Source organism: Genypterus blacodes, unplaced genomic scaffold (assembly GCF_046128005.1).
Source record: "Genypterus blacodes isolate CSIRO-AG114 ecotype Tasmania unplaced genomic scaffold, CSIRO-AGI_Gbla_v1 ptg000067l_1, whole genome shotgun sequence".
NCBI classification, from domain to species: Eukaryota; Metazoa; Chordata; class Actinopteri; order Ophidiiformes; family Ophidiidae; genus Genypterus; species Genypterus blacodes.
Genome location: NW_027466879.1, coordinates 2,873,615 through 2,887,233, shown reverse-complemented (window position 1 = coordinate 2,887,233; position 13,619 = coordinate 2,873,615). Strand labels below are relative to the sequence as shown.

General features: G+C 44.4%; 1 protein-coding gene across 1 annotated transcript in view; it reads left to right on the top strand.

Moving 5' to 3' along the window:
* igdcc3 (immunoglobulin superfamily, DCC subclass, member 3) overlaps window positions 1-12,151 on the top strand; it is a 54,741-nt gene extending 42,590 nt beyond the window's left edge. Inside the window, exons 8-14 of the mRNA XM_076156218.1 lie at window positions 8,346-8,593; window positions 9,297-9,461; window positions 10,030-10,218; window positions 10,351-10,455; window positions 10,756-10,891; window positions 10,993-11,206; window positions 12,008-12,151. Of these exons, the coding sequence (XP_076012333.1) occupies window positions 8,346-8,593; window positions 9,297-9,461; window positions 10,030-10,218; window positions 10,351-10,455; window positions 10,756-10,891; window positions 10,993-11,206; window positions 12,008-12,151 (1,201 nt within the window). The remainder of the gene's footprint in view (window positions 1-8,345; window positions 8,594-9,296; window positions 9,462-10,029; window positions 10,219-10,350; window positions 10,456-10,755; window positions 10,892-10,992; window positions 11,207-12,007) is intronic.
* Window positions 12,152-13,619: the final 1,468 nt, after the last annotated feature.

Genomic DNA, 13,619 nt, shown 5'->3' with positions numbered 1-13,619 from the left:
GGATAACAACAAAACCAGCAGGTAAAATCAGATTAAAATACAAAACACTATTGTTAAAAAGTGAATCATCCCATACAATTCATTTTATGTGAATCAACACCAACTGATAAATCAAAATAATTTCATAAAAACACTGCAAAGCGCAATATCGGACTTAAACCTGATACGTTATTGTTATTATTATTAAACATAAGAATCATCAGTCCACGTCTTAATTAATTGAATGTGAATTGACACAGCTTGCAGCATAGGTACTCAAAATACTGATTATAAATTAAATACATTTAGATAAATTGTAAACTGCACTAGCACACAATATTTACTTCTTACATCAGGGGTCACAGCAAACCAATTCCTTAGGTGAGCATAATCACTAGTTCATTGCACCATTCAGATCTCAGTCTTAATATATAATGTAATATAATCAGACATCCTCAAAGTTCCACCAAGTGCTGCCTGTTCCAGAACATTAATTCATTAGACGAAACCAAAGGAAAATGAAGCTGAAGCCTAGAGAGCAGCCTATAAATAGCAGGACACCATATTGCTTGCTGATCTGTGTGAACCCGCCCGCAGCTCAGTGTAACAAATAGCAACACAGTGATTAAAGGCCAAACAGCTCGACAACTACATGCCTATCACTTAACAGTCACTTGTGTTATACAAACATTTTGACTCGGTTTCAATATTTTATCCGGACATGACTCTTTAATACGTGAGTCCACAGCCTGAAGAAGATGTAATATAAGTGGAAACCTTGTGACAGGCTTCTTTATTGGACTAACATGTGTGACTGGACGGTATTGGAGACGTAAAAACAAGCCCTGCACATGTATCAACATAACATACAGATGTAGCCCCTGCACAGATGTGGATGTGGTGAAATCAACCCACCCCACCAGGATCAGACGCTTTATGGAGATACAGTAGATGTCCCTGAATGTAGAGACACATCTGTTCCAGGGGGAGGTCCAAATTGTGGCAAATACAAACAAGGTAATAGAAAACCTTGGTCTCTGACTATTAATGACAATTGCAGTGATACCAGACTGACTCCTGATTCACAGTCCACGTCTGTACACACCTCCAAGCCCAGAGGATGGATGGAATTTTTTAATTAATGCAGAAGAAACTCAACAGATGTTTCAAAGAGAATGAACACGAATCAAGAAGCTGAGAAGTAATAAAGGCAGCACCAAACACCTCGAACACAAACAGCACCAATCACAGTCAACAAACATTAATTGCGTCATAGATACAACTCACCATAACGCAGATCAGAGCTGGTTTCCCTGCAGAACCCCTGGGAGAAGATGACACCCCAGCTGTGTCCCTGATGTCCAGGCCACTCCATCAATCCGGTGTTTCTTCCTGTCACTGCAGGAAATGGTGGCAGCCCAGAGAGGAACATTTGCTCTCTTTTTAACTGCAGCGTCTCCTAAATGTTCTTAGCAGCAGGCAGGCAGGATCCTTGGCATTAGGTTAGCCACTAAGTATGAAGCTCTCAGTGCGGTCACGTGTGTTGGTTTGGTGGCCTTCGAGAATTACTTGTGTCCTTTCTTTTTCCCTTTCAGTAAACTCCGCAGGGTCGTCTGTTAATGCAGGCTGCTCGGTCTCCGTGTGTCGGAGCACTTTTGAAGGCTCCATTGCCTCGTTTGATAGCCGGTCGCCACGTTACGCAGAGCGGCTTGGAGCGGGTGGCTCACCTGTCAACATTTTAAGCAGCGCTCCTGGTACTATTTTTTTTAAATGCAGCTTTCTTTTTGTTGCCAGTCTTAGGCTCTTCTGCAGTCTCATTATTGAGCCTTTACCATTTTTCAAAGACGCTCTCCAGACATGTTTTTGACTCATTTTAGCTAACATGGGGGTCTTAATGTTTCGGGCATCGCAGCTGTGACACAGACACTATGTGTCAAGAGACGCAGGCGGATGTGATGAGGAGAGAATCCGGTCATTTTTCAAAATAAAACACCCTGCAAACTCAGATAGCCACAACATTTAAACAAAATAAGTTATTGCTAAATGTATTCTGTGACCAAATGATCCACGGCCCGGTACCGGTTCGTGGCCCGGTGGTTGGCGACCGCTGTTGTAGACAATGCAAACATTCAGTTAGTGGCATTCGGGAAGAATGTTCACCGGATTTTTGGGTAACACCCAGATCTAAATACAGATTTAGTGGTGTAACATCCATATTTAAACTATAGATTTAATGGTATTTGAATGAACTGGTAAGGAATCAGCGTGATGGCAGCTGTGAAAATCAACACTGCTGCGCATTGGCTGGCGCGAGCGTGGGCGCCTGGCCAATCGTAGCGCTCGGGGGGGCGGGTCTTGGCAGAAAAGGGGTGGAATACATAATAACATATGTGAGCAAACATATTGGCTGTAATTTGGATGCTTTCCCATAGCAGTGGCCGGGAATGTCCATGTGGACGACCCGTAGAGCCGTTTGGTTACATATCATTCTCAATAACTCTAACCTAAGAAGCTTTATGTTGCATTTTGTGTTTTATAGTGTTATGTGGCAGCGCAGTAACATCTAACAGATCATTTCCTGGATTAATGTGGAGTTGGTCCTGGTTTTCTAGTCAAAGTTTTTGCCATCATTTAGAAGAATAGACTCTGTCGTAATGTTCCTGTCCCTTAGTGTCATTAAAAGGCTGATAAATAGGAGTGAATTACAGTTAAAAGAAACAGCACATGAGCAGTAAAAGCTACAGTTTTGCAGATTAATGGCCGATGGCATCATGATAATGTGATGCTTAAATCTCTTGTGGTCGGATGCATTCCCACTCATAAATTCATTGCTTAACTTGATACCATTAAGTCACTCAGTCCAGCCTCTTATTACTCCATCCTCCTCCTCCTGCTTGCTACTAACAACATTAAACTGCACTAGTCTATTCATTGAGCAGATGTGTTTGTGGGTAAATTCTATCGTTGTGTTTTTTCCACTTGACCCTGGCAGGAAATTGTGTTATTATTCGTAAAGGAGAAATATAAAGTGATTACATTTGATATGCGGCAAAAATCAATACTTGCAATTCAGTGCAGTGAATGAAGTGAGGAGCAGACACCTCCATACGCTCGCTGCTCCACTCCCACTTGCCTCCCCCAGTCTATATTAGTCAGGGAGATGGAGAGAGGGATTAATAAAGCAGGAAGGAAGAGAGGGACAAAAACAAATGAGTGGCCGGTCTCAGATGTGGAAAAAGAGAGAAAAATGGACGGGTGGTCAAAAGAGAAATGATGAGTCGGCAGGATGGACAAATGAGGAGCGGGAGTGGAAGACAGAGTGGGCAGTCACAGCATCACAGTATTTCCACTTGCCACCATTAGTGCATGACCTGCTGTAATATGGATCCCATGCATCACCAACCCGACTCTGTGATTGGTTAAGGAGCCAGGTCTCAGCTTGAGCTCCACCATTAGCTAATTAGCTCATAAACTCAGTTAGTTGACCAGCAAATGCAGTCAGCCATTTAAAATGTGTGTGTTACAAATTCATACTGAGCGGCCAATCGGCGAGCTACGCAGCTTGGAGACATCACATCTGATTCATCGCGGCGCTGGGCGTAATCTTAGTTAAGTATCTTAACTGTAGAGCCTGAATGCGAGAAGCAACCGTCCCCAGGGTGCTGCACAGAACTAACACACATGAAAATTCATAGTAAGCTGAGTTTTACCCCAAAGCCCCAAAGGCTTTTTTATACCTCTGCCATGTATCTCCTGTGGATGGAGGGGTACAGTGTTGTTATGCTGGAGCTCCTGAAAAGATGGAAAATGATCCGGCACAGGGCACATACCTCCTCACCAAGCCCAAAACAAAACCTAATGATATGCAAATGCTATTCAACTGCTCCGGGCAGCACAATGGCACTATTCTCACATACGTTTACCCCATCTGATCGGGGAAGCTTATATACATATGTGCAACATACTGTAGCTTCCAGAGAGATTTTAATTAATGTGTGCGGTGGGTATGATTGCATGTTCGTGTAAGAATGCGCACACACGGCGGTTTCTCCCCTTGGCCGTCTCTCATAACGCTGACCTTCAAGAGCAAATCGGACAAGGAAAGCGAGGGGGAATCGATTGAACATTTCATTCACACACACGCATGCACACACATTAATCAAAAAGCAGGTGAGCCTGCATGTGTGTGTGTAAACAGCTCAGTGCTGCACGCCATCACTCAGTTTGTGCACATGCATTATCAGATATGCAAATACAAGAATGTGTTGCCCTTTAGTTTCTATCTGCATTCATATTACACAAACAAAAACAGAGCGAGCAGACAAAGATATGTGAGATGTGTGTGAGCTACAATTGTGACAGTAAAAGTCCAGATTGGCTGTAAATGTAAACAGCAGTTGATGCTTAGGGCGTGTGTGTGGGTTTGTTCTGCTTCCAATGCAGCCTCTGTCACATATCCAGATACACACACACACCTGTGCACATGTTCAGACACAAACATGCACACACTGCAAGCATTATTGTTACCCCATTCATTATCAGCCTTTGCTGACCAGGCTCCTGTAAAACATGCTATCGCGGCGACTATTTGAAGTAGAAACCTCTGAGAGAGAGCTGTTGCTAATTATGTATAAGGACCGGTCTCACTCTTAAGTCACTAAAGCTGCTTCTGTAGTCATCTAATGCATATAAGCTGTGATCTCACATCAAAGTGTAATCATCTAAAGGCGGAGGTGTTTCAGAGTGATGCTGGAGTTGATGAATTATTGCCGCCCAGCATTTGCATTTTTACTTCTGCTGAATGAAGTTGTGAGGCTGTGGACGTTTTTATAATTTAATCTCCCTCTGTAAATTTGATCTTTTTACATTTGTTTGCAGAAGCAGTGACGGATAGAATAATAAATGCGTGTGAGCACTGTGGTGTGTTTAATTATTAATGGTCAACATCTGAGGGAACAGTCGACCGCACAAACCTGGACATTTTGTTACAGAATCCTTTCAAAGCCCCCCCCCCCCCCCCCTCCTCCTCTCGCTCTCTTTTCTTTTTCTACTTTCTTTCACTAAGACCTGCCTTTCTTATTGGCTCCCTTTCTCTGTGCCCCACGTCCCCCCTTCCTGCCCCCATTACAGCGAGCTGGGGCCTGGGCATTGGCCTTGAACTCTGACCCAGCCTGTAATCAGTCATATCCCTGGGCCCTTCCCTCCTCTCAGGCCACAGACAGCTCATCGCTCCTCCCCTCCCCCCCATCCCCACCTCTTCCTCCTGTTTTCCCTTTGTCCACAGCCCCCTCCGCACCCCCCACCCCTTCTTTCTCTCTCGGCGGATCCAGAATGGCCACGCTGGCTTTTGATGGGGTACTGCTCAGAGACAACAGAGTGTAAACACAGCCTCAGTAGCTGAACAACAGACCCGAGGCCCCAATGTCAGCCACTCCCCTGGCCCACAGCCTTATCCATCAATCTGTGAAATGGCCTTGAACTGATGAGTAAATGATGGTGTCAACCTGTCGGCCTGTCAGGACAGGACAGCTTGGGTACGTCGCTCATGTAGGCCAAGCAGCCCAAACACAGGCCAGAGCTCTGAAACTCCCAAAACTCACTATCATGCTCTGCATCTTTTTCTTCTTCACACATTGAGTCTAGAGAACATTTGGCAGCTCTGCTCGGCTTTTACCCGCTGCATATTTATGCGCACAAAGAAGAGAGTGATACTCAAACAGACCTGCAGCTTTTTCCACTGGAATAACCAATACTTATCTACTGATCTGATCTAAACCCTGTCTTACCTCAATATTTATGATATATGTGATAGTTTTGTATAAAATGAGAAAACAAATTTTATAAATACAGTGCTGCTTTTCAAAGCACCCAACCATTGATCAAGTAGTACAGCTCGCATCAGAGAATACATTTGTTTTCATGATGTATCACTATTGTAATTCAGCCAATAACAAATCCATCTTATTATTGACATCCAGCATCCCCAGAGTCATCGAAATGTCCTCCCTGTGTTGTATATTTCTAGCTGCAGTAGGAGGAAGGTGTGTACCCGCCATGATAGAGAGAGGAGAGTGCAGAAACTCAGCATTCATACATGGAATATTCAATGGAAAGTTACAGAACAAGCTAATTGATTGCAGGGCATTAATCTGAATGAATCGGTAAAGATGCTGCCAAACCAAACCCCACAGCAAATGCTTCAATTTCAGTCACGCCCAAATAGATTTGAAGGATTTGTTTGCAGTGTCGTAATAAAAAGTCAATTCTACATGAATACACACTGAAAATGTAGACACCGCGCTAAACTCTGAGGCAGGAAGTTTGCCAGCAGGTGTGGAATTTCATAATCTACACGTCTGCAGCACAAGTCTGTATGTGTGTGTGTGTGTGTGTGTGTGTGTGTGTGTGTGTGTGTGTCCGGTCATTTACGACTGTACACATGCAGTCCAATGGCACTGTACCTATCTGAAACAAACGATGTCTTGTGAAATTTCTGCACACACACACACACACACACACACACACACACACACACACACACACACACTCCAGGGATCCGGGCCTGGTGGCATCGGGAAGTGCGCCCCTGGGGGCCTCTTTGCTGCATTTTTGACGTCTGGTCATGCCGCCTGTCTGCAAACACTCCATCCGTCTGTGATATGAAAGGCTGTCAGAAATGTGACGGTTGAGTAGCGAGCTGAGAGCTGGCGGCTGCTGCCACCTTTAAGGTCAGAGGTGAGATTGGCTCAGAGGAGGTGAAATAAAAAGGGCCTCACTGACCTGATAATTATCCAGATTGAATCCACCTGGCACACAGGGGAGAATAATGATTCTCCCACCTCTCAGCCTGTTCTGACCCAGGGAAAAAGCATAATTATATCGTAGGACATCAATTTTTAAAAGGAAATTGAATGATTCACTTCTCCGTACTGTCTGTTGACCCAGAGGAGCATTCTCCCGTCCTTACAAAATCCATCCTTACAAACCTCACTGACTCTACCACGGGGTCAGGGTTGGTCTATCCAGTTGAAATGCCACATCCCTCATGTTCCATTTCTCAGGTGCAGATGGTGGCCAGTGGTACACATCTCCTATTTTCATGCTGTAGTCTTTGAAATACATTTAGATTAAACCCACCGAGGCTCCAACCTGTCTGTCAAAAACAAAGAAAATGTCTCCCATACTGAAAGAAGTGATACATCGCCCGTACGCTGCAGGATACTGCACGCTGAACTCCTGTAGGATTCAATTGAAGTGTTCAGTGTGTAACTCAAAGCATAGCATTAGAACCAGAAGCAGAAAAAAAGGATTTCTCTCCTCGACCTGAGAAACGTTACTGATCTCCTGAAATGCCAGGAGCGAGGGTTACCCTAAACTAAGCTAAAGGCCTCTCCAAAACTGCAGGTATTCATTTGCCATATGTTCCATTTTTCACCGTGCAAGTAGACCGTAAATACGACACAAATGGTCTTGGCATGAAAACAACATGAAGAAGAATTTTGTGCCACAGGGCGTCATTTTCACAGTACGTTAAATGTTTTATTTTTCATTTCGCCTCAGGACAAACACAACGAAAGGAATGTCTTATGTATTCTGGTCTAATAACACCTACTCAAAGCGCACACACACACGTATACGCACAATGTTTTCTTCCAGTGCTTCCATCACAGTAGAAAGGCCAGATGGAAGGGAAGGATGCGGACAAGGAGCACAGATTGGTGGATGTATGATGGAGTGGTGTAGAGTAAGAAGGATTTAGTTTAGTGTGGGAGGATGAGCATACATGTGTGCGTGTGTGTGTGTGTGTACAGGTGTGTGTGTCTCTGTGCACATAAGTATAAACATACATATGCATGGACAGATGAAAGGTTTTACTGATGTGGGCAAATTACATTTTCAAAACACTGAAACGCATTTATCTGTTCCGCGGGGAGTTCCACTCGGACCCCAGTGTGCAGCGCCTGGACGAGGATCCTCTGTGTACACTGACTGCTGCGTGTGCTGTTTCTCCCTTACACACACACACACACACAGGGCTGAATACTGTACCTTGCACTGCTGATACACTGACACATCCATCTTTACTGCCTGCGGTCACCACCAAAAGCGTTTGACAGTTTAAGTATTGACAAACTAACTGAATTACTTAACTAAGCTACGTTGTGCACCGTTGTATACATTGATAAAGTTTAACATAATCCAGGCTTTAGGCTTTTAATGCTGGCAAAAGCAACTTTTCTATAGTACACTTGAATTTAAATGCTTTCGCCTAATTAAAATTAGGAATAAAGGACTTACCTCGACTGGCGTATTATATTGTAATCTAAACTCCCTCTCTTCTTTCTCTTCTCCTCTTCCTTTTACAGTACTTTGACCATATACGGCATTAGTCAGGACGATGAGGCCATCTACCAGTGTATTGCTGAGAACAGCGCTGGCTCCACACAGGCCAGCGCTCGCCTCACGGTCCTCTGGGCCGACGGGCTGCCCGGCGTGCCCTCCCAAGTCCAGGCTGATGCTCTGTCTTCTACGGCCATCCAGGTGTCCTGGGGGGAACCGGAGCAGAACACTCAGGACATCATCAGTTATGTCCTTCACATCCGCAGGACAACAGGTAAGCATGCACGGCACACAATGTAGGTGAGCTCAGAATCAGAGAAAAGATGAAAATGCTCTGTGTAAACATGTACATCATCTGAAATCTGTAGCTTTCCACATTTTCAGGAAGTTGGGATAAAGTGAGAATGAATATTTGGTATGACGTATGAGTAGGAGTCATGACTGTGGGTGTGTGTCGCCACGTTTCCTAGCTGTTCCTTCTGTTCTCCTCAGTATTACTATCAGATGGTTAATTGAGAGCCTCAGGGGCCGACCAATTGGAGCTCCTGTAATTACCCTCCCAAGATGGTACGGCCCAATGGGTGGAGGGGCTGCCACTACAAAGCGGTTATGGTCGGGTGTCTCTGGATTAAGAGCGATAAAATGCAGTAACACATCCCGTTTACCATCTTCATCTCTCCGACCAGCCCAGTAATTCACAGAAGCGTCATCGTTCAGGCACCCAGGGCTACACTAGATTACCTATAACCTAACAGAGATGTTATGGGTAAAGCAATGAAATAGGCAATAACCATAAAATGATGACAGAAACAGATTGTATTTATTGTTTCTGTCTATTATTTTCCATCACTTTCACGCCCTGCACGTCCGCCCATCCCTTTTTTCGACCTGTTTTTTTTTTTTAACTCTTCCCTCTTTCCTCTCTCTCTCTCCCTCCCTCCCTGTGTCCCCTTTACCTCCCTCGCCCGTCTCCTCAGACCCAATGGAAATGGAGTATCAGGAGGCAGTCAGCAAGGTGACGATGCAGCAGGTCATCGGGGAGCTGGAACCTTCCACCAGCTATACCTTCTATGTCAAAGCCTATACATCACATGGAGCAAGTAAAGCATCTGAGAGTGTTACTGAGAGCACTCTAGGGGAGGGTGAGTTAAACACACACACACATACACACACACGCGCACTGTATAAGCAATTTATACTGAATTACATAGATAGAGCTTAGAGGCATGGTGGGAGGAAATCCATCCATCTATTAAAAATTGACTGACTAACCTGTGCATTCTTGTCTGCAAGGAAATCTGGAAAATGCTTTATGAGAATTAGATCAAGTTTAGGTGAATTACATTAAGTTTTCAAGCAATCTGAATTCAGTGACTTTCAATTTGAGGTCTTCACGGGGTCACACTATATAGGTCAGCTCCAAAATGTTCCACTTCACTTCACACTCTCCATCTCACCTCAGAAAAGTACATTTTCTCCTCCGCCGATTGCAACACCACGGGACTCGAGTCCTGTGAACCAATCTGACACATCAAGACCTTTAACTTGAATTCCCTCCACTAGATATCCAATAGACGACTGAATACCTTTATAGAATCAATGCATTTCAGTTTGTTGATAATGTTACACTCACATATTGCTGTATATGCAGATACAGGCTCAGGTGATGATGCTGTGTGTTGTTTTGTGTTGTGTTGTGTTGTGTTGCAGTGCCAGCGCCTCCGTCTCTGTACACCAAGGTGCTGAACAGCAGTGTGGTGCAGGCATCATGGGAGCCTTCCTCCAAGATGGGCCAGCACCAAGGCTTCAGACTGTACTACAGAAGAGCCCACACACCGCTGTTCACCGGTCCCTTCACCTTCCCTCGCAATGTCAGCCGCTACAACATCACTCAGCTGGGTGAGACACGAGGCTCAGTCTGATGTTTCTTCTATTATTTTTATAGAGATAGAGAGATCGATAGTACTCCTTGTTGTTGGTTTATAAGCCTGTGCTGTGATTGAACGCCTCTGTCGCTTATCCTTTGTCCAGATCCCTCACTGGTCTATGAGATAAAGCTGCTCGCATACAACCAACACGGAGACGGAAACGCCACCATACGCTTTGTTTCACTTCGGGAGGCGGTGGAGAAATCTGGTGATTGCCTCTCACATCCAAACACGACCGCCAGCTGCCACATGTTAGCTCCCCCAAAAGGCTTCTCACTCAATCTGACACATGGCCCCGGGCAAAGTCAAGTTGACCTCATATGTCTCACATAACAGAAGCTTTTGTACTGAAATGGTACATTATGTTTAATATACTGAATATATACTCCACTACCTACTACTGTATTATCTGATGTCAGTAAGCACTATCTGTTTTGCAGATTGGGATTGTGTGATGTGTGTTGTTTGTGTGTAGTCTGATGTGAGTGTGTGTTCTGTGTCTCCTCAGTGTTGGACTCCCAGTGTGACTGCGTGAAGGACGAACAGAGCAGGACGTCCACTACCGGCATCATAATCGGCATCCACATCGGAATCACCTGCATCATCTTCTGTGTGCTCTTCCTCATCTTCAGCTACCGGGGCAGGTGTGTAACAATTACACAGGAAATACCTCGCCTACAGTCATTCTCCACACTTCAGGGATATTTAACCAACCCGTGTGTGTATATATCCATGTAATCCCCAGGTTAATGACGTGTAAGACAGTTCAGGCCACCCCTCAGGCAGGACGCGGCGCAGCCATGGAGGCGTCCTCCTCTTCCTCCCAGGGGCCCGCCGGGCTGAACGGGGCTGCCAGGAGGGAGATAGAGGTCAACGGCAGCACATCAGGGAAGAAAGTGGTGGACAGCAACGAGCTTGAGAGACTTTTCACCGGTCCCAACACACAAGACACATGCATGGTGAGTCACAGTAACGCCAGGCTATTTTTACATACGTTTAATCAAGCCAATCCAGTAGATGCCTGTGTTTACAGAGGAGCCCACCTTCTGTCAGCCACAACCAATGAAGGCTGAGAGACAAATCAAAGCAAGATGCTCCCAGCCAGCCACAGTCCATAAAGTCAGAGAGAAAATAAAACGCCAGTTTTCATAGCAACCTGCTAAGCCGCCTGTGTTCTTGACTACGCTGCCAATGTGATAACAGCACTGGGAAATTGAAACTGATGTAACATCCTGGAGCGAGGCAATGGAATAAATGAGGGAAAACCCAAAGAGGCATTGGATGGAATATTTATTTATGCTGGCTTGGTGGTTTGCATCGTCACCTGACAACAAGCCTGCATTAGAACCGGGACCGTGACGCCTCAGTCTCTATGTTTTGCTGTTCTACACATGCATGAGATTTTCCATCGCTGTATGAGGAAATGTATGCGGAGGTGGCTTATTCCGTAAATCGTGCCAACATTCCTGAATCAATCAATTAAGTGTTGCATAATCTAACGTGTGTTACTCTGAGTTAGCGTACTCCAACTCATGCAGATATTAATCACATTACGGTTCATACGTGATATCTGATTCCTGGCTTAATCACAGTGTAATCAATGATTTAACATGCATATGTCTCAGCCCTGTGATGGACGGCTGAGCGGCCCAGCCTGTCACATAATGACTGAAGAGATAAGCTGATATAGAAATTGAAGGGACGACTGGATGAATCACGATGCCTGTATTTAGCGTTTTATTCCTCTTTTTATGCTTCAGTTGGACAGGTCCCTTGTCTCCTATGCGTTGAATGACACCCAGCTGTCGACCATACCGCTGGACGAGTTCACCTTGGAGCGAGACGCAGAGACGCAGTTCCAGGAGCCTCGTGCAGCAGGAGCGGGCCGACAGGACCAAGGCTAACCACGTATGAAGGCCAATACACGTCGGACACTGTCCACAGTGTCCACTTAGATTCTACTCTCACTCAGGTTGACAAGGGGTTTCCTTTCATAGTAGTTTTCCTTTTGTGCAAAGATTTTTTTTTTATTGATAAGTTAAGCAATTCTGGAGGATCTGGGGTTGTTCTTGGCCTGGTTTTGCAGAGCGTTCTTCAGAAGGACACATGTATTTAGCTAGAAAGGCCAGTCAAGTGTTCTTTGTTTTTACTGTTTGGTCGTTAATTTTCTCATTGGCGGCAGCACACAGAATAGAGGCCCCAGAATGTCCTTGTTATACAATGCTGATACATTTCTTTAAGTTTATATATATATATATATATATATACATATATATACATATATCTTTATCACTTAGATGTCAAAGTGGTTCTAAGTTATTGGTCTTATCTCGACTTATCGGTGGATGTCAAAGACTCCTGCTGCCTGATCAAGCCCTACCAATGATTCCAACGTATCGCTTACAGAAGACCTCGGCCTTCTTCCAGGGATTCACTATATTCTGTCTCAGGACTTTGTTTCAGTGATATCAACATTTTTTATTAGTTCTCGGCCTTCATACAGGCACTAGACTTGGCTGTGTGAACCTTACGACGCAACAAAAACCTACCTCAGCCGGAATGAATGTGTTACGGGAAGCTTTTAGGGACTCTACCTTCCCCTGTGCTCACAATTACTCAACATGCGGAGGAACTGATCGGTTTGAAATTTAAGAAATCAGATGCCGCACTACCTCAGATGTCAAGAATGGTCTCTCTTCTCCTGCTCGTCGGAGCAAAACAAAACAAAACGCGTATCCAACATAAAGCACTTCCAAACGCTGAAGTTAATGTTCTACCTCAAGATAACGATGTTAATGTTGCCGCTTGTTGATGTTGTTTGTTGTTGTTTGTTTAATGCAGAATGAAAAACCTCCTTTCCCCCCCCCCCCCCTCCTGTAAACTCCCGGTTTCCCTCTGTTGATGAATATGGTGTATGTAGATACGTCAGTACCTCATTTAAGTTGACAGACTGGTGGCACTGTTGTATGAATTATGTGAGGAAATTGTATGAATTGTGCTGTTCCATAGTGCGCTTTGTTTTAGATTTAATTTCATTTAAAACATCAGAGTTCTGTTCTTTTTTTTTCAATCTTACTTGCTTCGGTTGAGTGACACGCCTGTTAGAGATGCACTGCGATGCTAATGATATTTTCAGGACTATTTACATGCTACATAATGTTCAATTGGACGGGAACTAATATAGTACTGCACATACATCATATATGTATCCAAGAAATAGTGCTATGATTGAAGTCATGTGTGTGTTATTTGTAAAGTGTGTGTATGTGTGTTTGTGAACGTTTGTGTGCAGATGGTGTGTGAGTGCATATGTGATGTATGTTAAAAGTTGAAAATTAAGCACAAATCTTGTAAAAAAAATATCCTAAAACA